The sequence below is a fragment of the Patagioenas fasciata genome, chromosome 1 (assembly GCF_037038585.1).
Source record: "Patagioenas fasciata isolate bPatFas1 chromosome 1, bPatFas1.hap1, whole genome shotgun sequence".
Classification (NCBI taxonomy): domain Eukaryota; kingdom Metazoa; phylum Chordata; class Aves; order Columbiformes; family Columbidae; genus Patagioenas; species Patagioenas fasciata.
In genome coordinates this window covers 87,406,734-87,432,358 of record NC_092520.1, presented here as the reverse complement: position 1 = coordinate 87,432,358, position 25,625 = coordinate 87,406,734, and the positions used below count along the sequence as shown (strand labels likewise).

The following is a 25,625-nucleotide window of genomic DNA, read 5'->3' as shown; positions in this document are numbered from 1 at the left end:
ATTGCTTATGTCCTTATTTGGACCCAGCTACAAAGATGCCTAGCTACAAATAGCTAAGCCTCAAAGCAGACAAATAGTGCATCATCTGAATTGACGAAATGATATCAGAAAGAACTATTCTGCTCAAAGTTAAGTATTTTATAGAAATTCTCAATCAATTTTTAAAAAGTGTAGGTTGATACTTTTGCAACAATGTTATATATCTATTCTATTGCAATAAAAATACTACACCATTTAAAAACAAGATAACCATACTAACTCGCACATATGACCATTAATATTCAATTGATTGTAAGTATCCGTTGACATACTTTTTAAAATGGCCTAGAGAAAGTTCTTATGATAGGAATTTCACATTCTTTTCAGGCTTTGCAAAAACAGTTGTCAGGGAAACTAATTAGCTCCACAATCATAATTGCAGTAATGATTTATATAAAGAAGATCTAATGTTAAATAGTGTAACAGACTTCTTACAACTACTTCAAGGTTATAGGAGAGGAATGAAAATAAAAGCCACTAAACACATATAAAATTATGTTCAGAGAAAAATGTTCTTTCTATCTCTCTCTCTTCCTATCTCTCTACCTATCTCCTGAAACTAAATTAACTAAGCTGCTTTTTACGTGAATATATAGAGAGTATCTACATTATCACTTACTCAGGCATATAATATTTCGCTCAGTTACAGCAGCTGTGCTGAAAATATAGAATATTTTCAATAACTATAACAGGTTAAAATTAGATTTGCATCGCAAAATAAGATTTGTGTTTCAATTCTACAAAACTGAAAAATGGCTTATTCATTACATTTACTTAAATAAGTTTTGGGGGTTTCTTTTTCCTACTTTAAAAATATTTTTCTTTTCTTGGGACAACAAGCTCCCCTATATTTCCTTTTCCCTGTTCCGAACATGTAGTGAAATTTTATTTCTGAATGATGGCAACTACAATGCACTATGTTTAAAAATGCAGGGCCCTGAATTCCAGTCAAGATGAAAATCAACTCTCACAACTGCAATTCAAGTGCATAAACCAAATATTTGTACTAGTATTGAATCTGAACCAATTAATGAATTGAAAATGCCTGTTCCTTTCTATAAATGCAAGTAAAAATGCTTTCGACACCAACAAATTGCTATGAAAAATTAAAACATCTTGAAGAGATCTAGATACATAGATTTACTAAGATGAATGCTTGTCACATGTTCTGACTGAAACACAGGTATTGATATGGTTTACATTCTAATATGTTTGTCATTATATTTATTTGGCTAGATTTTAATTTTATTCTAATATTACGAAAGTTTATTACATAGCATACTGAAAATACTATGTTAGAGGATTTAGCACCTGACTTTAAAATGGTAGTGATGACACTGATCTAATTTGGAATTTATTAGTAAAGATATCAACTTATAATTTGATAAAAGGTTTGAAATATCATCCTCAGAAAATTTATTTTACAAAAATTCAAAATATCCATAATATATCAGAAATTATCATCATATTTTAAGTTTATTCTGAATGAAATAATTGTGTTGTTGCACTAAAATATAACTTTACTTTGGGAAGCATTAAACTTTAACAAATTAGTTACTGAAATGCACTCATTCTTAAATATAATGCAGTTTTCCTTAAAAAAAAAATAAACCCAAACCTTCCTATTTATACACTTAAAAAAAAAAGAACAACATTTCTATACATTTCAAAGCTTGTAAATAGGCCCAATAGAAGGCTGTATGATCACCATGTTAGAGTAAATCAGTAAGACAGTATCTAAACAAGACTATTTAAAGCCTTAACCTCATCAGACAGTAAAATAAATACCTTTATTACATCGGTATCTTGAAGCACATGTAGAGACATTTTGAGTTGGACTGAAATCACGAATTCTAACTAAGTTGGTTGGAAAAGACAGGCAGTACAAGGCAACTTAAACACGTATAGCATGTGTATCTTAAATATTATACTTCTTGTTAACTGTCATCATCTGCGCTGAAGATTCAATATTTGTTCTGTACTTACAAAAGTCTTTATTATTAAGAGAAAATTAGGAAACAGGGTTCCATTTAAGGTTTTTGAATCAAGTCTTTGCTGGTAATAGAGTATAAGGTTTTGTCAGTTAAAGAAGACTTCAGTTACTTAATGTTCAACTACACACATTGGTGTACTACAAGTAGCTAACAGTTCATAGAGAGAAAACACTGTAAAATTAACTTACCTGTAATAATATTGGGCTTTGGTGGCATGCTGAATTCATACAAAGTTGGTTCAGAATAACCCAGTCTGTTGGCAGCTGTAATTTGTACTTCATAACCCATGGTCCATTGAAGATGCTCTAAGATGATGTGGTCTCTACTACCCTGCACTTTCTTCTCTAGCCACTGGTCTTCCTTATCTTTCTGTAAAGATGCAAATATTAGCTTAAATTCTTGAAACCTCTTGTATTATTTGTCTAAACTATGTGTCTACGTGATGCACAAAAAAATATGGAGTTCATTTTACAGAGGTTGTGAACATTCAAATAATTGAATTTTGGAGTACTGAGTACTTGGGCTTTTTGTAATTTTGATCACTCCTAATCATGTTTCTAAAATGTGGATTTAGGGATTTTGTTGGCAATCACTTTTAACATCTTGGTTTCAATTTATGTTTTGCTCAAATACTGATGTTTATCTTGGGGAACAGTAGGATAATTATTTGCAAATTCTGCTAAGAATAAATTCTGTAAAACAGTTTTTTTATATAGATGTTTCAATTACGTTTCAATCAATGGTCTTTAAAAGACACTTGCCGTTAAATCCAAATGAACTGTTCATGAATGCAAGCTGTGCTCATATCATATATTAGTTATATAATAAAAGCATACACTATGTGGCACATAGTAACGTTTTGTAAATCAGGTTGTATGCAACAATATAAAGACCATTGAGAAAGTATGCAGTCTTATGTCTACACTGGTGACATGAGACATATAAACCATTAAGATGGTGTTCTAGAAGAAAAAGTGTTCTTATAATTCAGATAATTATCTAAGTCGTCTGTACAAATGGAACAAATGAAGACTTCATTTCACATATTTGGAGTGCTCACCTTTGCAATCACTCCTTTTAGTGCATAATATATTTAATTATTCTTTATACAAATGAGAATTACAAAATGACTAATAGGTAAAACAATAAACAATATATGCTGTCAAACACAAAAACCATCTTGTTCAAAGGAGCAGCAGTAATGCTCAGTAAGAGTCCATGCAGTTTCTGTAAAAACAACAACCAAAAAAACCCAACAACAACAACAAACCCTAAAACCCAAACAAACAAACAAAAAAACCCCACAGCAAACAAAAAAACCCAAACAAACAAAAATGAAAAGGCATGGAAAAAAAACACCAAAAAAACCCAAAACAACAACCAAACAAACTTATTTGCATGTATGTTGAATTCAAATATAAGCATCAGACAAATTTACCTCTCAAGTGTCTAAAAGTTAGATTTCTAAGACAGTTGTAACCTAAGCAGCTAAACACCCTGACAAAAATGAGTAAATAAAGCAGTGTGAAACTTCAGCCTACCATGACCTGTCTGCTTCTCAAAACTGAGGGCACATCTGACAACAGCAGAAGTAAAGCCAATCCACTGTTTAGGCAACTAAATATTTACTGATCTAGAAAATAACATCTCTCTCTTTAGTGATCATTTTAGATTGTACCCAAGATCACATTGTCTGGTGATCTCATAAAAAGTGAGGAAAAGTGATTAACCCCCTTCAACCTTTTCACTTACTCTCAATTTTCCCTAAATTGCTGCTCTGAAAGGTCAGCTCAGACAGATTTGTTATTATGGTGGTCCCTGTGATAAAATGGCAGGACATGCCACACTATCTTGAAAGCACTCAGGAAAAAACACCAAGAAATCCTCACAGAAGGCAATCTGATTATTTAAAGCAGTGACTTCACAAGAATTCATTACATTAGGATGGTGCTTTGTAGGCCTGAGTAATACAAGACAAATACTGAACAAAGCACAAAGTGGCTGATAACATAGATAGTGTTAAAATGTACAGAAAATGCAAGGATCTGGAAGGTAAAGCGGAACTTAAAGATACAAAAAACATTTAACTGTTTTATGGTAGGTATCTTGGAGTGGGAGTAAATGAGAAATTATCTCTTTTTAAATGATTTATGTTTATGGAAGTTTGTTCTAGAACCAATCATAATGCAAGAAAGTGAACACAGTCCTCCAACATATTCAAACAAGAGTGAAGCATATAACCTAGCAATCAAACACTTGTCACTACAAAAATTCAGAGCATTAATAGGAATGCTGTAACAGGTCAACATGGTGAACAACTTTCATGCCTGCAAAAACTAATCACTCCCCTAATGTTTCCTCTAAACTTTACTGTGGACATAAAAATAAAAATTAATTAAATACTGTTGTTCTTCAGAATAGGATTTTTAATCAATTTTTCTTGCTTCCGTCCAAAAGCTTGCAATATTAAAAGATGGATAATCTGATTATTTAATTCTAATTCCAAATTTCTACTGAAACTTGGTATGCCAGGGAAAAACAAAACCAACATCCTCCCTTCCCTTTTTTTTTTTTTTTATTTTTCTAGATTACTGTTGGCATTCTGTGACTTTACAGTACAAAAATATCATTCCTTTTTCCAATCACTAAGAAGCCTATTTCAATACTTCTTTTTTAAACATTACAAAGTAACTCAGGAAATGGTACCAAGATTGTAACAGAAGGCTGGGAACAAATCTCTTCAATATAAAAGACTGATACCTATCTGCAGAGAACAGTGGGAAACATGCACCAAGCACTAATTCACAATTGCAACGTGCAGCCACAGAGTATACACCATCGCCAAAATGCACTTGACCAGTAGGCACAAATGTTTGCTTGTGACTATGTGAGCCATGTGATTATTCCTGTATGGTGACCACACATAGTTTCTTGTGATAAGCTTAACCTGTGTACCTTCCAGAGCTTGCTCTGTAGCCTGCCTTTCTCCTGCAGGTCTGTGCCTGGTCATCCACCTGCCCTAAGCTGCTGCGGCTGTCTCTCCCCTGTATCCCAAGTGCTTCTTCTTCCTGGCCTTCTGTATCTCCTCACCTTTTCCTTATTCTGTGCAACCTCTTCAACCCTCCCCTCTAGTTTTTAATTTATTACTATAGTACTTGGAAAATAACACAGTCAATAAGACCCATTTACAAATTCAGCACACACTTCCTCAGTAATTTGCAGGCATAAAGCTTAACATTCACAGTGCAACATGAGCACATCACCATGTGTGTCACAATCTAGTGTTGTAAGTAGGAACAACCAAAGGTGAGCTTGAGTCTGTCCTCATTAAAACTACACAGTTACTATGAGGGGTCATGTCCTGCATCAGACAGGATGTTTGTCTCTGGAACCCCCATCACTGTTCTTTCTGTCTTGCTACTGGGGAGCAGTTTTCCCTTCTCTTTCTCTCTCTCCTCCTATTTTTTCCTAAGGTAGCTTTGAAGCCAATGTATGGCATCATCTTCAGACTCTATCAGCGAAGCTTTATAAGACCATCTTGACTGTCTTTGTGCAACAGCATGAATCAATTTGAGGCTGCTACTTATAAAAATTGCATAGTACCTACTCTGAAATACAGAAGAAAACATGAAGTTTCTTATTTTCTGATTATAGTAAGCAATTCTTGCCCATAACATAAATAAACTGATGTTAGGAAAGCAATATTTGACAGAATGAACATGTGATTTCCAGAAAAAATTTACCAATAGCTCTAAACCAGGAGACAGTATTGCTATATCTTAAAAGCTGTCATTCTCCCAATTAAAAAACAAACAAACAAACAAACCAAAACAAACCACAAAACAACACCCACCACAAAACAAACAAAGAAACAAACACACAATTCCATAAAACTTCAATAAAGGGGAACTTATACCTAATAAGACATAAGCTGTTACGAAACACAAAGAAGAAAAAGCTTGCTATCTAATATGTGCTATAAATATGGAAGCAAATACATTGGTCCAGGTGCTAGTAATGAGGCTGCCAAGAGTTAGAGGAAAGCTAATTAAATACAAACAATGGGGAAGATAGAAGAGAAGGCGTCAAAAGATAATTAAGAACTTTAAATAGCATCATTCATTCTGATTAAAGCGCAAAAAAATTATTGTGCTTTTTTGTTGTAGGAATGCCTTTAATTCAGTCAAATTGCTTTTTCAAGTGGAAGCTTAAGGAGATATGGATTTGAGGTCCAAGTAAAAACTATCTTCTTCTGTAACTTATTAAGTTTCCAGTTACTGCTTAAACTGTACATTTATATTTCAACAATACACACGGAAAGTCATCTTTTTATACTATAATATTGTATCTTAGTCAAACCACCAAATCAAAATCAGGTTTCCAAAAATATTCAGGACAGATCCAAAATCATTTAGCTTACTTAAATCTCAGAAAGTGGTTAAATTCCATATACTGCATGCATATATTATATGTAAACAGTTGATTTTCTAATAGTCTCAATTCTGAATTCTAAGAGGCATTATAATCTAACTGGGAAGCTCAATCCCACAAAACTCTGTTGTATCTTGTATTGCATATTTTACTACTCTGTCACTTCTTTACAATTAATTTTATGCCAACTGTACTCACTGGACTGAAAGTCATTTAACAAGGTCAATTAAGATTTAGGGATCAGTGATATCAGAATAACGGCTTGTTATTTCCTTGGGCTACTCTAAAAAGCTCTACCACATTTTTATCAATTGATTTGTAGATACTGATCTTCTTTGGTTATACATAGCTTAGGAAAATCATTTTACATGCCAGGTTTAGCACTTGGATAATCCCAGAACTGTGATCAAACAGCTACATTATAGGAAATATCAGAAAATGTTAGAAGAACTATTACAAATTCAGGAAGTTGCTTTTCATTTTTGGGAACACTAAAACAAGTTCTGCATTTAATTTCTCAAAGATTGCAATTTCTGTTACAGTCTTCACTAACTTGTGTTTAACATGTTTAAATATTTGATGTTACATTACCAATCTCTTTTAGACTCTCAAAAAAGACATGTAAATCTGCTATTATACTCTGCTAAATGTCTTTTTGCTGGGTCTAGTTAGATAAAAGTAGTATAACCTTCCTGAAAGCACACAAAGTAGTTATTAGAAAATGCACACTTTTAAGTTAAATTCATTGCTTTTGCCAGCTCTACAGTTACTTCTTCAACCTAGTCATTTCTAAGCATAGTATATCAGGAAAGGAAGGATATTTTAGCTACTTTAATAATAAAAAAAAATGTGCACACTTTATTTTTTATAGAAAAATAAAATACACAGTTCAGAAAAGCCTGTTTTCTAAACTTGCCAGATTTGGTGAGAGAACATCAAATCAGACTCTAGCTGATAGAAGACCAATAAACTGCATGATGCCTGTTGAAGAACTGATATATACACTGAAAATCAAGAAAGTCCTAACAATTTGTCAATTATTCAGCTTTTTGGAGCTGAGCCTTGGAATCTAGGAAGATAGAAAAAATGCAAAATGATCAGATAACTAATCTCATTTAAAAAAGCATATAGAGCACTGGAATTTATCTTTCTATCTCTAGTATGTTATCAATACAGATGCATTTTTAACAGGTTAATAATTTGTTGTGCAAACAACCCTTAATTACATAACTTTAATGTCTGCTAATTTTCTGCACTTTTGAGAGCTGAACACAAACGTTTCTCATATACTATGTAACAAAACAGGTAATATAGCTTTATTGTCACAATGAACTTACAGTTAAAATCATAGCATTATTTAGGTTGGAAAAGACCTTTAAGATCACCAGGTCCAACTGTAAACCTAACACTGCCAAGTCTGCCTCTAAACCATGTCCCTAAGTGCCACACATCTACAAGTCCTTTAAACACCTCCAGGGATGGTAACTCCACCATTTCCCTGAGCAGCCTGTTCCAACCCCTTCCACGAAGAATTTTTTCCTAATATCCAATCTGAATCTACTCTGGTGTAACTTGAGGGATTTTCTCGTCTTATAACTTGCTACCTGGGAGAAGAGACCAGCACCCTCCATGCTACAACCTCCTTTTAGGTAGCTGTAAAGAGCGATAAGGCCTCTCCTTAGCCTCCTTTCTCTAGGCTAAACAACCTCAGTTCCCTCAGCCACTCCCCATCAGATTTGTGCTCCAAACACCTCATGAGCCTCATCATCCTCCTCTGAACTCTCTCCAGCACCTCCATGTCTTTCCTATACTGAGGCGCCTGAAACTGAACACAGGATTTGAAGTGGGGCCTCACCAGCACTGAGTACAGGGGGATGATCACTTTCGTGGTCCTGCTGGCCACACTATTCTTGATGCACACCAGGATGCTGTTAGCCTTTTTGGGCACACTGCTGACTCCTGTTCAGCCAGATGTAAAGTTATACCTTTAGGAAGAATAGGGTGCTTTGCTTTCCTTTTTTTTTTTTTTTAAAAAGAATTTGGCATTAACAGCTTAGTCAACACATAACACTGTATCTTCTCCTCGTAGTACGCAAAAAATTTTGTTACATTTCAAATCATATCAACAGCTCTCTTTATATTAAAAGCACGTATCATTAAGCAAAATCCACCTATTCACTGAAATACTTACACTTCTGTATTTGACAATATATTCCAAAATGGGTGCGCCTCCATCATCTTGTTTAGTTATGCTAAGTTTAAAACTCTTGCCACTTCCTGGTTGTCCATGAATTGAAGGCGGGCTTGGCTCACCTAAACAAAGCAAAAAAAACCAGTAGATACTAATTCAGCAGTAAGTCTTAAGTTACAGCTGGGAGTTTGTCGACAAACAAAATCTTTAAAATCAACATGATCCTGCCAAGCACTGCAGAACATCCTTGTGTTAAATATTTTGCTTAAAGTATGTTCTAAAGTAGATTAATTATCACACACAAGGAAACAAAATTATGAGAAGTATGAAAGAACTATTCATTTCTTTGAGACTTTCTGACTTTTGACACTTTCATATATAAGCTGCTACTCACACTGAAGTTTAGGAGTATCGCTACAGGAAAACTTCCTTAAGCATGAGCTTTAGTCCTATGTGCGAGATCTAAATTGTAGTACAGATATCAGGTAAATTAACTCTTCCATAAATTTGCAAAGGCAAAATTAGATATTTTTATAATAGTCTATATGAAAAATAAATGTAAATAATAAGATTTCCAAAAGCAAAAGCAACTTTCTCTGTAATGAAAGAATAAAAATAATCTTAAATGTACAATTGAAGGGTTTATAGCCAGCTTAAGCCACTTTGCTAATCGAAATAAACAGACTAATTATTATTTCTATATGCAATACCTATTAAGAAGTTTTAAATCAGATCCTAAATAAATGTGTGTTTTCATACTGAAGTGTCTTATCATCAAAATATCTGTAAATTTGCATTCTCCCAGAGAAATAGAGTTCCTTTAGAAATATTTGTAATATTTGTGTTTATCCCTTATCAAAGTAAAGATAAATTGACTTAGATATTAACTTAGTATTTACTTAGCTTTCCTTCAGTTAACATACATAGAATTTCTATCAGTTTCTGTCACTTTTCTAGCAGGCATAATGTTCCATATGAATAACAGCAAATTATTTTGTCTGTCATTCAATATATTTAGAATATGCATATGCTTTAATCAAAAAGAAATTTGAAAGCTGCCACGTTACTGGTTTTAGACAGAAGAAATGTATCAATAGGAATATAATGAAATGGAAACATTTTGTGTTCTTTGTAGTCATGTGGCTTTTATTGTTTGTTCCATTAAGGCAAATATTCTTAACTATACTAACACCCTACTTAAAAAACAGTTCAGTTTTAACAGATTTATGAGAGACTAGTCTAGTGATAGTTGATGATGTATTTTGGTATATCTGTTTGAGCACTATACAGTGTCATCTGGTAGTTTCTTTATTTTTCTTCTCCCTTTGTGTTTAATTTATTTATTATTGTTTCTATTTGAAAGCAATTTGAGAATTACCATTAGCTCTTAATATTTAAATTTGAATTTCTTGCAAATAAAGTTTGCTTCAAATGTAGAATTGGTTTTGTAGCATTTATCATTTGCATGTAATCACAGTTAAAACAATTCTTATTTTTGCATAGCTTAAGATTTCTGTCTGAGGCTTGATAATTGCAAAACCTGTAGCATCATAGTTTGCTGAAGAAATGTCTCCGGAAAGTGCCAATTCATTTCTCACAGTTGTTTATAAGATCCTGGGTGTAAATGAGAAAAAGTTCTTAATCACATGTCTTTCATGGTTTATGCATTTAAATATAAACCAAAGATTTTTCTAAGTCTCAAAAATATAGATAATGGGATAAATTCTCCAATTTAAGTTCATTCATACTACTTGGTCTGCCTGAATAAGAACAAAACATGATTTCTGAGAAACAATGTAAAGTCTGATGTTATACACTGGGAAGTAGTGTAATAATATAAAACATTCACAGTGAATTATACTTGAAATTATTAGCTGATGTGGAGGTAAAATGTTCTAATAATCGTTTACATTTTCATTTAATAGCACAAGTATTACTCACGGACAGGTAGGGTCTGAAACACCTCGATTTTGCTATACTCTCCTCGCCCTTTTCCATTTACAGCAGCTACTTTGATTTCATATGTTGTATTTGGTTCCAAATTGCTGAGAACAACCATTGCTAAAGGAAAGAAAAAATATGGGGAAAAAAAAAAATTGATGAAGCAATACATTAAAAAAAAAAAAAAAAGGCAATTTCATAATTTCTTTGCTTCACTTGCAACTTTGAGTCCCATTTTCTAATAGCAGTTGTTCCAAGCTTAGCTTTGTTGTTGAGTACTAATAGTCCTGTTTTTCCTCTGCATGCAATAATTGTTGTGACTGAGCAAATTATGCTTCTGATGGAATTTAATGTCAGTGTTACAGAAGCCATACGCAGTGTTACAGAATCCAGAGGCCAGAATTAAAGACATTGATCGGAATTGATATCTTGTGTTCAGATTATGAACACAGGAGACACAAATCTGGCAAAAAATTATGGAAGTCTCCTTTCTCCTAGCTGGTAACGGGCATCTGATGCTCATTCAAGCTACTTTCATACAGTTCATTACTTGTGATTTTTCCCTCATGGAGAGCAGTATCAACCATCTTTTGTCTACATTCCTGGAGACAGTTAATGTGCACATTAGTGGTGAATTACTGGTGCTCTGCTCTGCCAGTTCAACCGTGTATTCAAGACCTAAAATGACAAGGTGTTATGATGACCAAAGGAAGAGTCCTGAGTTACCTACTAAGAACATCAAAGTGAATTAGGAATGTTTGTACATTTTTTAAGAGGAGGGGATAGAAATGCATATTAAGTGATAACAACAACAACAAAAAAGTACTTGGGAAGTAAATGGGTTAGAACTTAGGAGGTGCTTTCAGCAATCAAGACTGAATCCCTGGCAGCAATCTTTCATGCAGTCTGAACCTGTCTCTTTGATTCTGCCTGGAGATGCTATTAGAAGCAGAAAACAAGAGGAAAAACTCTCCAAACAGAATATTGTACAGCACTGAGAATACCATTGTTGTAATGCATAGCAACAAATCTAGAAACAAAATGTGGGATTCCAGGATCCTTCATGGGAATGCAGTATTACATATTACCATAGCACTGTATTTTACTAATAGCGATGTTGAATATGCACTTGATAACTTCTATCCACACAGAGTTCTTGGACCTTTAACCTGCCTTTACAAGAAAGTTCCCTTTTCATGTTTCTATAGCAATTGCCAGCTTGCTGTTTGCAAGCTCTGCAGTGAGCTCTCCAGATGTCAAATTCATACTGGGGAATGGATGTCAATTGGATGGACTCTATTTGAAGCACATCAGTGTTTGTCTTACCCAGAAAAGCAGAGGCTGTATTACCTTACAGAAGTATATAGAATTGTAATGTCTTGACAAAGAGCCAGTAGTCTCAGTTTCTAGAGACCATGGGTTTTTCATGATAGAGCAGTATCTTAACAGTTGCTTTAGGTTTGCTTTTCAAGTTATATATTTAATGAAAGTATAATTATTTCTGGCAGTACTCTTTGTTATCCTTTTGAGTGAGATTTATTAGAACTTCTACTTCTTTAGCTTCTGCAGCAGACAGAGGTTCCATTACATATGGAACTAAAAGGATTTAATGAATTTTGGAAAAACAGTAACTTTTACATTTCACACCCTATATGAGCACTTTGCATGAATTTACCATTGAAACATGATAACTGCTTTCTTGTAAACAAAACAGTAGAATTGTGTGTCTTCCAGCACATTTTAACTTTATGATTTTAATGAAATTTACAAACATCAAACTATAAAGTATCACCATGTCAATGAAAAAAGAAAAAAAAAAAGTGCCAGCATGAGAATAAGAACAGAATTTGTAGAAGAGAAGGATTATGATATACAACACTTAGTTATGGTAAGATTGAATTAAAAACCTAAACCAAGCAGTAGCATTGTTTGATTTGTATTTCAGTCATGATTACTTTCCAAGTCTGAATACTTTCACTGAAAATAAACCTTAGGGCATATTCAAAATTAGTGTTACTGTAAATGTTTTAAAAATTTAAACAACATAAAAGCATAAATATGAGTCTACACTTAAAGAAACACAAATGTGTTAACTACATAAAACCTAAGGATCCAATTCTATAAACACTTGAGTAACTCCTGGGGCCTATCTAAATGAATAAAATCACTTATATATGGAGTATTTAAATAATCAGTGTCTACTTTAGAAACTCCTGCACGGCACTATGTGTTCAGATACAGCGTCTCTTACAAATACATTTATGGAATTAACCCAACTGAATCTGATACCATACTATGTCCTCAAAAACTCAAAACACTTGGTATCAGTGAAGGTATGATGTGGCTATATTTTATATATAAGAAAAAAAAATATAAGTGTGTCCTTCTGTAAAACAAAGAAAAGAACCATTCTTGATCAGAATACTTTAAATACTCTGGTTGCAAAAGAACATTCAGAATAATTGAATAAGCTTAAGGACCAGTCCTGCAGTATATAACAAAAGTGCAGGGCTTAAAAGTAATCTAAGTGAAAGCTTCCACTGCTTCCTAAGTGTATGAAGTATGTTAAGAATGGAAAAGTATATTTAATAAGCTAGTTAATTTTAAGGTACTTATCTGTCATTTAAGCATAAAATCAACTTATTCATCTTTCCAATACAAATGACACTCAACTGACAGAGTCTATAGCTCACAGTGCTGGCCACAACAGATATTTTGATTATAGCTTTCAATGACTGCAGAAGTAAATAGCTGTAAAATTTCAAACAGTATTCTGAAAGAAATATAGAACTTTCACTCCTAATTTATTAATGTGAAAAAATTGGTCCACTACTATTGGCATATTCATTGGCATATATCAAGTCATAAATATACTGAAAATGTCTTTACTTCTTTCAGAATATGATTTGACATTTTTCAGTTTTTTCTACCTGTCCTAACTACCTGCTTCTGTTTTCATAGTGTCTTCCTAATCACAGTATCTGCATGCTTTATCAGAAGAATTCAATTTGACTAATTGATTTTGCTGGGATTATTCCATAGCGACTGGTTACATTGAGGAGCAGACTTCAAAGAACTACTCCAAAGGAGAAAAAACATAAGATTCTGTTGCGAATTCTGCAGGTATTGCTGGGCTCAGCTAACATGATGTACAAAAGCTGTCTTTGCCATTTGTGAGATAGACAGCAAGGCTTCAAATCACATTGTACCCTTGGAGGAGACTGTGACACAAGAAGTCATCATTTACTTTGCTTTTGGCTTAATGTACTGTACAGAAAGTTTAAAAATATAAATATTTTTTACAGTTTTTCAAGGAACATTTTCTTTTTGTTAAATTTTTTAGACAGAATCTAAAAAAGAGACACAACCAAAAAGAATTAAAACTTACTGCATAGCAAAATTCAGTTTAACCTGTTGTGTGACCATCCTAAAATTCAAGCAACACTAAAAATAAATTCCGTATTTTTTATTATACAGAACCTTCTAATTTACTAGCAAATCTAAAACATTCAATAATGAACACAGTACAGAAAAAAATACAAAAGTATATATTAGATAGATAGACAAAAATGCAGAACTCCATACTATTTCTAATACAAAGTACAAGCATTTCAACTAGAAATTTAAATTTATTATCGCAGAATTTTAGCTGCTATCTAGATGAACCATAGGAAAACAACATTCGACATTTGCTGTGAAAAATATTGTGTCATAAATCTGAGCCAGTAAAACCAAAAATCACCAGCTGCTTTTCAGGTTCAGGGGTAGGTTGTTTCTATAACCTTATTACAATAGAGTGAGAGGAGAAATGTCTGGCATATTAAATTGGCTTTCACCACAGAAAATCTACCTCAGAAATCTTCTAAGGGCTGTGATACATTATATAAACCACCACCAAAGCAAGGAAGGTTAGGGGAACTAATAGTGTGGTTACAACACATTATGCCCAAAGTAGATCTTATGTGAGCTTAATTAACAGAAATATCAAGTCAATTCATTGTTCTCATTGGAGAGTTAGCTGTTACATAGGACAACGTTCTTCCAGTTACAAATGGAATTCCTTGAGGACGTTAGGTCTAAATAAAGTATGATACAAGTTTATTTTGAAACAGAGTATCTGAGATATATCACTGCTGAAATACCATTTGCACTCATATATATTTCAGATAGTGGTAGCCATGCAAAATATCTGTCAAAGAAGCATTACAAATTTTAGGACTGACTTTATTTATTTATTTCCCTCTAGTCTGAATCTCTTTTCTTATGAAGACTGAATGCAGATTGAATACAGTGAAGGTTAATAACTGGAGTGTTTTGATTTAGCAGTATTTTGCTACACCTTCCATTCATTTTTTTTAGTGCTCTCAAGGAAGAACTGAGTCCCCTGGAAATGAGTGAATCTCTTTCACAGGAAAAATGAATAGCAATTTTATGAAGCTTAAACAGGTTTCTCTTTGTGATAATGAATCATGCTCTTTTAAGGACAGAAGGAAAAGACACAGGAAGATAGCAATGAGGAACTTATGGTAGTAGGACATGTGAGGAGAACGGTGAGGAAACTACGGTAGCACAGGATTAAGATTCTGTACAAATATCTCAGTTTTGTAGATGTCACACAATCCGAGGAACTTCTCCCAAAACCTCTGTCTGCCTGGAATGAGCAACATGGTTTTGTTTAATCTATTTTTGCACAATAAGAGGAAGAGTATAACATTCTCTTTCTAGCTGAGACTTACAGAGTTAGCTCACAAAAGGGCTGACAAAGTGAAGTTAGAAATTGCCACAGAGGAGAAATTCAGGAAAACAAAAAAGGATCTTGTTACACAATCAGCAAAATGTTTATTCATATGCAGAAACAGTCACACTGTCTCAGTTCTATCTGTCTGCCTTGCCCAAATAACCATTAATTTCATAAATACTGATTCAAGCATCTGCCTATAATGTCAGAATTCAACTAACACGAATAAATGAACTTTAATACTGGCAGTATTTCAAGTTGCATATTCTATGAAAAATATAATGGTAGTAAAATCATTGGCATAGCTTTCATTAATATATACAGAGACAGGATCAAGCCTTAAGTCATTCCCTAAACTAAATACTCAGAAAAAAAAATGCAACCATTTTAAAAATCAGAGATAATGGCTCTGTCAGGAATTTCCATCATTCTTTGCACTATCATGTATAATTATTGCATTATTCTGGAATAAAAGTTGTAGTGGCTTAATTAGTGGTGAATAAAAAGATCAGCTGTGAATAAAGATATATAGTGTGGTAGATCAGGTATAATTAATATAACATAATCTTCACTAACATGAATAATTCCCTTATAAAATACCTTTCAGCAGTTGATATAAAAAATGCACTTGGCAAAAACTACTTTAATATTTTGTGTACACCCTGCAAAACATAATTACCCTGCTAAGCTCCTTTTCTCAATAGATTTAATTTTCATTTTTATTGGGTAGGATTCTGAGATGTCAGGTATACAAACAAAAACAGAAGCAGCATTAGCACCCTACAGTCATTCAGGGGATTATCTTCGATACCTATTTTTATTGAAATACAATTAATAAGAAAATACTAAGTAATTTTGGTACAATTATAGTTATAAAATTTACAGTGCTTTAAATTAATGAAAACAAAGCAAGCAAGAGCGTAATCAAAAACTCCTGAGAAAAGAGTAAATTTTTGGATTGACAACGGTTTATAATATATTGAATCAGCATGAATCCAGAAGATGAGGTTTGTCATTTAACATACTCAGGATGAAACAATAAATAGGTTTTCTTTAGAATTTCATTTTCTAGTTTATTTATTTAAAAAGAAACCTTAATTCAACCTGTATTTATTCTAACTCACAGCATAGCACACAGTTTAGACAAAAAAAAAAAAAAAAAAAAAAATCAAATCCTAGAAGAAACATTCCTGGAAGGAAAGCAATTTACTGAGATGTATTATTGTACAAGTAAACTGTCCCCATGTTCTTACACAAAACAGAGACATACTTGCATGAAGTGTATATCAAATAATTAATTTACACAAATTAGTGTTAAGAAAATGAAAAATTATTAATTGTATATAATATTTTTTAGGCTATAGGCTTTTAAAAGATACTTGTACTCGCATAAAAGCCCATAATATCATGATATCTTCTTTAAATTTCTGTGTTGTATCTATTTGGCAACAACACAGAATATTTTATGAACAAATTCTGCCACTTGTACTGATTAGCCTCTTATCCTACAAAAAATCCTGTGCAACTAGGATCTAGCTGTTGTAGATTTTGGTTCTTATCAATAAAATGAAATTTATTTTTCAAACACACAGTTATTGCAAAGCCACTCTTAATCATCTTCGAAAGCTCTTGGAGAACAGGAGAGATGCCTGAGGACTGGAAGAAAGCCAGTGTCACTCCAGTCTTCAAAAATGGCAAGAAAGACGACCCAAGAAAATGGAGGAAAAGAAGGTTATCAGTAGTCAGCATGGGTTCACCAAAGGGCAATCATTATTGACCAACCTGATAGCCTTCTATGATGGTATGACTGGCTGGGTGGACAAGGACAGAGCAGTGGACATTGTCTACCTTGACTTCAGCAAGGCTTTAGACATTATCTCTCACAACATCTTCCTAGGCAAGTTCGGGAAGTGAGGACTAGATGAATGCACAGTGGGATGGATCATGAAGTGGCTGGATGGTAGAACTCAAAGGGTGGTGATCAACAGTGCATCATCTGGTTGGAGGTCTGTAGTTAGTGGGATTCCCCAGGGGTCAGTATTAGGTTCAGCTGTGTTCAATCTCTTCATCAATGACCTGGATGAAGAGACTGAGTGCACTCTCAGCAAGTTTGATGATGATACCAAACTGGGAGGAAGGGCTGACACACCAAAAGGCTGTGCTGCCACTCAGCAAGACCTGCACAGGCTGGAGGACTGGGCAGAGAAGAACCTAATGATGTTCAACAAGGGTAAGGTGTAGGGTTCTACACCTGGGGAGGAACAGCCCCAGGTACCTGTACAGGTTAAGATCAGACCTGCTGGAAAGCAGGAAAGGTGGAAAGCTGGAAAGGACTTGGGAATTCTGGTCAACAACGTGTTGACCATGAGTCAACAACGTGCCCTTGTGGCCAAGAAGGCCAATGGTATCCTGGGGTGCATTAAGAAGAGTGTAACCAGCAGGTCGAGGGAGGTTATTCTCTCCCTCTACTCTGGCCTGGCGAGGCCGCATCTGGTGTACTGTGTCCAGTTCTGGGCTCCCCAGTTTAAGAGGGACAAGGAATTACTGGAGGGAATCCAGTGCAGGCTATGAAGACAATTAGGAGCCTAGAGCACCTTTCTTATGAAGAGAGGCTGAGAAAGGATCTCATCAATGCTTATAAACTGGGTGTCAAGAGGATGGGACCAGACTCCTTTCAGTGGTGCCCAATGATAGGATGAGAGGTAACAGGCACAGACTGAAGCACAGGAGGTTCCATCTGAATATGAGGAGAAACTTCCTTACCTTGAGAGCATTGGAACAGGCTTCCCAGAGACTTGACAAAGCACTGTTCCTATTCAATTCTTTCTGCACTGTCCTTTTATGAATATTCTCTTTTGCTATTTTGATTACACTATATTTACGTAAACAAACATATTAGAAGTTGATTTAGATTTCAGTAAGAAATATCTTACTTACAAAATAATATTTTTTGCAGCAGAGAGCAAAGCCAACATATTTTTTTATCATGCTAATGAGATGTTCTTCTTTTCTTCAACTGTAATAACAGACATTAAAATATATAGATACTCAAAGCTTTACTGAGTATTGGGATGATATCTCTTTCGAAAAAAACTCTCACTTTCCTATGTCTTTCTCTGAATTTTTAGTTTTAAAATTTCCTATACTCCCTTTATGATGACCGAAGCCAACTGGTTCATAACAGATCTTTAAAAATGAAGTTAACTTCCATAAATGGTACTTGTATCTCTTACAGGTGAGGAAAATTGAGGACAAAGAATAGGAAAGGCAGGAGAGAGAAGGGAGGGAAGGGGAAAAGAAGAGGAGAAAGAAAGAACTGACAATTAGAAACTTACTAGGTACTACCATATTGAAAGTTTGGGAGAGAGAATGCTTGAAACAGCCGCTATTCCCTGTAAGAAAATCTTGTTAAACAAAACAAAGGCATATTTAATAAACTGATTCTTTATACAATTCAATAGGCTAAAATGGAAATACGTATTGAGCTGTAAAACCACACAATTTAAACACATTTCAAAAATAAATGCTTTTTGAATACTGTAACCTTTAAAATGTCAAGTCTCCTCCAAATACTCATTGCCCTTCATTCTATCATTAAATAAATAATTATTTCAGAACCAGTTTTTAAGATTTGTTTGGTTTTGGTTTTTTTTTTTTTTTACATAGGATTACGAGTGTTCTGAAGCATTAAATTTTATTTGATGATAAATTAAATAACTTTCATTGATGGTTAATCTTTTGTCATCCTAAAATTTAGAAGCATTAACTTAATTGAATCAAAATTATGAACATTGATCTCAGAGACTGGTGAACTTTGGCTCAGTTCTCAGAAGAACTGATCACACTCTTGTAGTTAACGCATGCAAGCCGAAGTCCCAGTTCTCTAATTCAATGTAACAAAAAACAGCTGCAGAAGTAGAGATTGCAGAGTCCCATCTGGTCAACACTACTCATTAATGTTCACCCATGGAGGGTCCAAGAAAATGCCAAACAGAAACCCCAGTTAGTTCAAAGATAACTGTAGATCTTTGGGACAAGGGTGAAAGGGTCCTTCAGGTCAGGCTTAAAGGCTCGCATAGGAGCAGATGCATGCAGCAGGCCAGCACATGCAAACAAAGCTGCATAGCTCACTGTTACTAGCATGGCAGATTTTCTACTTAAGCTATATTTGGAGCTGGGAGATTGAGGGAAGTTTATTGTCCTTCTCTAGTTAGTGCTGGTAGGGCCAAACCTGGGATTGTGTCCAGAAGGACAAAGAAACCAGACAGGGTCCAAGAGAAGCCTAGGGCACATGAACACTAAGTACATGCTGAGGTTTACTTAGTCTGATGAAAAGAATGCTGAGGGTTGATGGAATAGCCATCTACCAGTGGAGACAGAAACAATGGTGTGAAACTCTTCTCAGCAGTAGCAGATAGTATAATAAGGGCAACCATCACAAGCTGAAACTAGGCATGTTCAGACCGGATATTAGAAAAAAGTTATTCACTGAGAGAGAAACGAAGCATTGAAACAGGTGACACCAAGAGAAGAGGGTGATGAATACCAGTCCTTGGAGGTTAAGACTGAGTTAAACAAAGCCATGCCTGACCTGACCTAGGATTGGCACTAGTCCTGCTTTAAGCAGGAAGTTTGGATCAGATAAACTCCAGATGCTCCTTCCAACCATTCTTTCCATTATCCTATATATTAAAGAGGAATACTATCTTGATTCTTGGAACCCCATTTTCTCCTCTGCTATAAATCTACTTTACACTTCTTAATGCAAGGATTTTAAAGTCCACTGATCAAACAATCAGCTGCTTGAAGAGGACTACACTTAGAACTTTTATGAAACAATAAAACAGTACAGTAAAATCAATGGGCATTTGGACTGCTACCAGATATTTCCCCAATCATGCAAAAAGACAGTATTGTTCAAAATGCTTTCTAGAATATGACTAATGTTCTCAATATAGCAGCGTGAAGGTTCATTGTTAAATATTTATGTGACTGTAATTGCTGCAATGTTCTTAGCACAACTTACACAAACCTCAGACTTATTGCTAAATATAAAATCTGATTAAGTTAAGCCTTTCTATAAATCAAATTTATTTTCTGTAGACGTTAATTTTAAAATTCTCTCACAAGAAAAATTTCTAGGCCACTGATACACCTGAACTTCCACTGGCAATAAAAACACATAAAGACAATAGAATTAAGTCTTCTAATACTTTACTGAGTAAATATACTGTACTACATTATGTAGTAAAGGAATAGCTGTGTTCATCTCATTGAAGAAGGGCAATCGCGTCCCATATTAAGAACTTTTACACTGTTTGATTTGTCCTTTTTTTTTTCTCTTTTTGAACACCTGTCAAGGTTAAAAGCAATGCTTACTAGGAGATGATCCAGAGAATAAATGAGGGTCTTCTAAAGGGAGCAGGGATTCCATTTACCAGGATACTGCAAAGAACATGCTGGTGAAATTTCAGCTAATGCCACTATGAATTCCGTGGTTTATATCAAGGTCTGGAATCCACCCTGGATTGAAGGAAGGAGTGTAATTTGAGGTGGGATGCTGGGGGTTAGCTATAAGGAAGTCAATTGTCTTCCTTTCTTCTATGCCTGCTACAGTTACATCACTTGCTCTCATTCTTCAATTGTATAAATGAAACTGTATCCCATCACAGTTTATCTCATATATAGAATCACAGAATCATTTTGGTAGGAAGAGACCCTCAAGATCATCAACTACAACCATTAACCCAACTCTGGCTCTAAACCATGTCCCTAAGAACCTCACCTACACATTTTTTAAACACCTCCAGGGACGGTGACTCCACCATTTCATTGGGCAGCCTGTTCCAGTGCTTCACAACCCTTTCCATGAAGAAATATTTCCTAATATTAAATCTGAACTTTCCCTGTTGCAACTTGAGGCCATTTTCTCTTGTCCTATCACTTGCTACTTGGGAGAAGAGACCAACACCCTCCATGCTACAACCTCCTTTTATGCCAAAAGCTAGAATCTCTTGCATGGCAGAAATAATTACTTTTTTTTTTTTCTTTTTTTTTTTCCTGCCTGTTTCTCTATTATTCCTGAAATGCAGATTCTCCTGTGAGCTAATACCCCAGTTTAAATTTGTAACACAAAGTCACAGTTGAAAAGGGCTTCCTACATTTAAAACTCTGTGAGTTGTTACTGAGAGATCTTGAGAAAAAAAGCAACATAGGCATCATTTGAATTCATAGTAGACAAACCTTGTGTCTTCTAAGTACAAAGACCACAACAGTTTCTGTGAAGCATCTGGAGTACATTAGGTCAAATGTGTATACACTAACTAATAGTGTAGTAAGTCCATATAGTTCTGAAGATCGTATTAGTGTTTGAGAAAGGCAAGTATGGGAGACCTTGGTATGCATTCTTGCAATACACTGACATTTGGTGGGTCTGTGAGCCATCCCATGTGGGTCAATATTGCTTCCACACTTCTGCACCACCATCGTCACTGGCAAATGGGGCTTTTCAATCTGAGAGCAGTACTGTGCTGAGATGCACAGCTTTAGTTGGAGCTTGTCTCCATCTGACTGACTTCACAGAGTGAGCTGCAATCCTTTTTCAAAAGCCTGTGCAGACAAGTTTCTTTCAGCGTGATACAAATGCCACTTGAAACTGGTAAGACTGGCTAAGCTCCTGGTGACTGCTCTTAAAAGAGCAGGATATAACTCAGAACTAAACTAATGACTTATCCTCAACTAATAACTGATTACTGGTCCAAAGGTCTTCATAAATAATAATAATAATAATAATAATAATAATAATAATAATAATAATAATAATAATAATAATAATAATAATAATAAAACCACAAAAAACAAACAAAAAAAACCCAAACCAAAACAAAGAAACACATAGAAAATGCCTTCCAAGGGTAAGAAAATAATGACAGTAGTCTACTTTTGACACCTGCACCTTTTTCCTATTGTCAGTCAAGGTCTGCAGAGCTACAATAATCTTTTTGTTCCTTTGAGACTTTGCAACAGATTCAAGATGTTTCATGCAATCGATGAGTTTTCTTATAGTGTTACAAAATTCCACTATGTTAGAGATATACAAATAAAAGATGACCTTTCTTAACCAGATGTACCTAAAATACCTACTTAATTACTCTTCAGTCATTACTACAAAAATATCAGTACTCTTACAAAACTCCAAGATAGATGTCAAGAATTCAAGAATTCATAATGTTAAGACAAAGGAATATCTACAGAGCATAAAGGAATGAAATTTTCTAATATTATGCTTAGAGCAGTAGAGATTATTTTCTAGGTAAATTAATATTTTAGCAAGGCTTGCATCTCAGTTGAAATTGCTCTTTAAAATTTCAACACTTTTCAATTTTATTATAAGTCTGTGTACTAACAGTAACAAACAGAACAACATGTAGAAAACCTACCTCTTTTCTTGTTTTTACCTATGTACAGGCAATTATGTACTATAGCATACCACTGAATTCATTATTAGAAATGGAATGCATGATTTTCTCTTTTCTAAACTACTTATTTTACTTGTTCAATTTTATGTTCCAAACAAGCCGCTTAGTCTGAATGCCACCAAAAGTAGTCTCCTATGCACTTCTCTTGAACAGTATATTATTACTGGCAAGATTTTTTAAACTGGAAGCTGTCATTAATATTAATTGTCCCATGATCAAGGTATGTTGCTGCTGCTTTAAGAGCTACCTAGGAAGCAGGTTACTACACAGGAGTTCTGCTTTTCATTCCTCTAACCCATTAAATCTTCAACTCTAGAGCATGTAAAGTACGAGAAAAACTCACTCTACTTGCTCTGTTACAAAATGCAGTAGGTGGCAAAACCTGAACCATCACAATTGGAGGTAAAAATAAACCAGTTCCTGGTGATTGCTATCATCAGGAGCCATCCTCTCAGTGTCAAGCAGAGAGACTAAAATCTGATCTCAAATGTATCTTTTATGACATTCACTGCTGTGAAAAAGCAAAGACCTCAAGGCTGATGTGAATGATGATTTCAACAGCAGTTCATCTGCTTCTTACATGCAAAGATAATTTCTATTTGTAACTTTTTCCTTCCTATTCCCCATCCTACTCCCACATACTATACTTTATTTCTTGCCAATGGAGAAAGAAAAGAAAAAAAGTGATAAAAAAGGAGATTCATTTAATGATACCGTGAAATGTAATATGGATAGGGCTATGCTATCTCTCTGTTGCTCACTCTTGTATTATGTGGAAGAAGGAAAATTCCATTCATAACTACTCTGTCATTCAATGACCTTGAAAATACTTAAGGTACACTTTTCCGTTTTGTATTACAAAAGGCAGAAGTTTATATATGCATAAATATTCCATAAATGTACTTTACCTTTTTGCAAGCAGATTGGCACTCTAAAATAAATGCAGATGAATACAATACAGATTTGAAAGGCAAATTTGCAGCTGCACCATGCATCTCATTTGTCAGTTATTCATATCCAATATTGCATTACATCACCCTTGACTTAACAAGATTAACACCTTTACATCAGATCAGCATGTTTCCTGCAAATTTATTTGAGATTGGGCCATCATACAAAGTCTGAAAAGGTCTAAATAGTGAGTAGCCAAGAGTTATTACAACAGAGAAAGACCAGGTGAAATATATTTGCAATAACTGATTCTCCATTTAATTCTTTATTAATATGTACTACATACTTCTTGCAATCAGAGTATCTTGCATTTGTTTTTACAGATTTTCAAATCTGTGTCTTAAAAAAAAAACCAAAACCTTGAACATAAGTCACATTTAGCTATGAGCTTTGACTGTTTGACTAAACACAACTGCGAACACAGATTTACAGGCTATTGGAGAGTAGAGTAACCTCAGATATTGGCAGTGGTTATATCTGCATAACACTCCATTGCTCTTAGTTACGAACTCATGCTGTGAAGCAAATTGCCTGGATTCTCTTCTAATGTCATTTTATTCACTTTTGAATGTGAAAAGTGCATTGCATTCAGGTCTGTATAAAAACCTGAAATATTTAAACCTAGATTTCCCTTTACACTTCTCACTTTCCAGTCTCTCTAATCCATCCACGTGATTTGGTTTAAGACATTTATTTACAATCCAACCTCTCCATCCACATGAGACTTTTACAGCAAGGATTAAGCTGGATGGAGGCCAAGAATAGTATAGAGACAGAATTAGAAGGCTAAATGACTTTCTTACATGCAGGTATACACACAAATTAATTTGGATAATAGGTCGTCTTTCCCTACTACTTAGTAGTAATCTATATTGGTTTTAAATTTCATCTTTTTTTTTTCACTTTTTAACATTTTTTAATTGTATGACATGTTGCAAATTGTATCATGTCATTTTATTACAATAATTTAGATTTATTAAAATTAAACACTTTTTATTTTTTATTTGTATTGCATCTTATATCATTATAACTTCATACATACATATATATATGCAACTCCTGCATTCTTATAATTTCAAAGCTGGTTTAAGTTGAGAAAACTATTTTTGAATCAAGCTAAATATCCAGTTTCTTTTGAAAAACAAACTCCGCAGGTTTAGGCTTAGCTGTAATATCATAAGTATATTAACTAATATCAGGAAAGATCTAGGTGGTTGGGTTTGTTTTTTTTTTACAATATTATCAATTACTGCCTATTGACAAGAGACGATTTCTTCAATTAAACCACTAATTTAAGTCAATTTGGCAATGTGACAATGAATGTGACATTTTAAGATTCTCCATATCATGCATCAATTGTTGTGGTACTAGTTGGGTATAAAGTGACAACACGTTTTTATCCTTGTTTTCATTGCTATTAAACTGCCTGCCTAACAGTCTGCTAAACAGAGAACCAGATTCTAAAGCCGAATTCACAACTCAGAAACGTTTTTTGAATGACTTATGACTTAACATGTACAAAAATCTCTGAGACTTCAGATACTTCTCAATTTCTGGACTAAATATATGATATTCTAGAAATGCGGAAACACTACTCAGAATTAGCAAGTGTCATTTCAGATCTGAATGTGATCACAATTCATGTCATAGTGAGTCAAATCTGATAGATATACCAAGGAATTCAATGTCTCAAATATTACTAAAAATGTATTTTCTCTCTGGAACAGGCTAATGAACACATTTTTCCCTCTGCTTTAGCAGCTTGCACTAGAAATTAATGAATTCTGCCTTGAAGATTTTCAACTATTAAAATCATTTTGAATGCAGACTTAGCCTTACAAAATATTTGTAATTTATTTCTG

General features: G+C 34.2%; 1 protein-coding gene across 3 annotated transcripts in view; it reads right to left on the bottom strand.

The window, feature by feature from the left end:
* NCAM2 (neural cell adhesion molecule 2) overlaps positions 1-25,625 on the bottom strand; it is a 295,266-nt gene that overhangs the window by 37,615 nt on the left and 232,026 nt on the right. For all 3 annotated transcript variants that reach the window (XR_011739702.1, XM_065843953.2, XM_071810071.1), the window contains exons 13-15: positions 10,597-10,716; positions 8,656-8,777; positions 2,222-2,402 (exon numbers count right to left, since the gene is read on the bottom strand). Coding sequence is in view for 2 of the 3 variants with exons in the window: in XM_065843953.2 (XP_065700025.1) it covers positions 2,222-2,402; positions 8,656-8,777; positions 10,597-10,716 (423 nt within the window). In the remaining variant the exon portion in view is untranslated. The remainder of the gene's footprint in view (positions 1-2,221; positions 2,403-8,655; positions 8,778-10,596; positions 10,717-25,625) is intronic.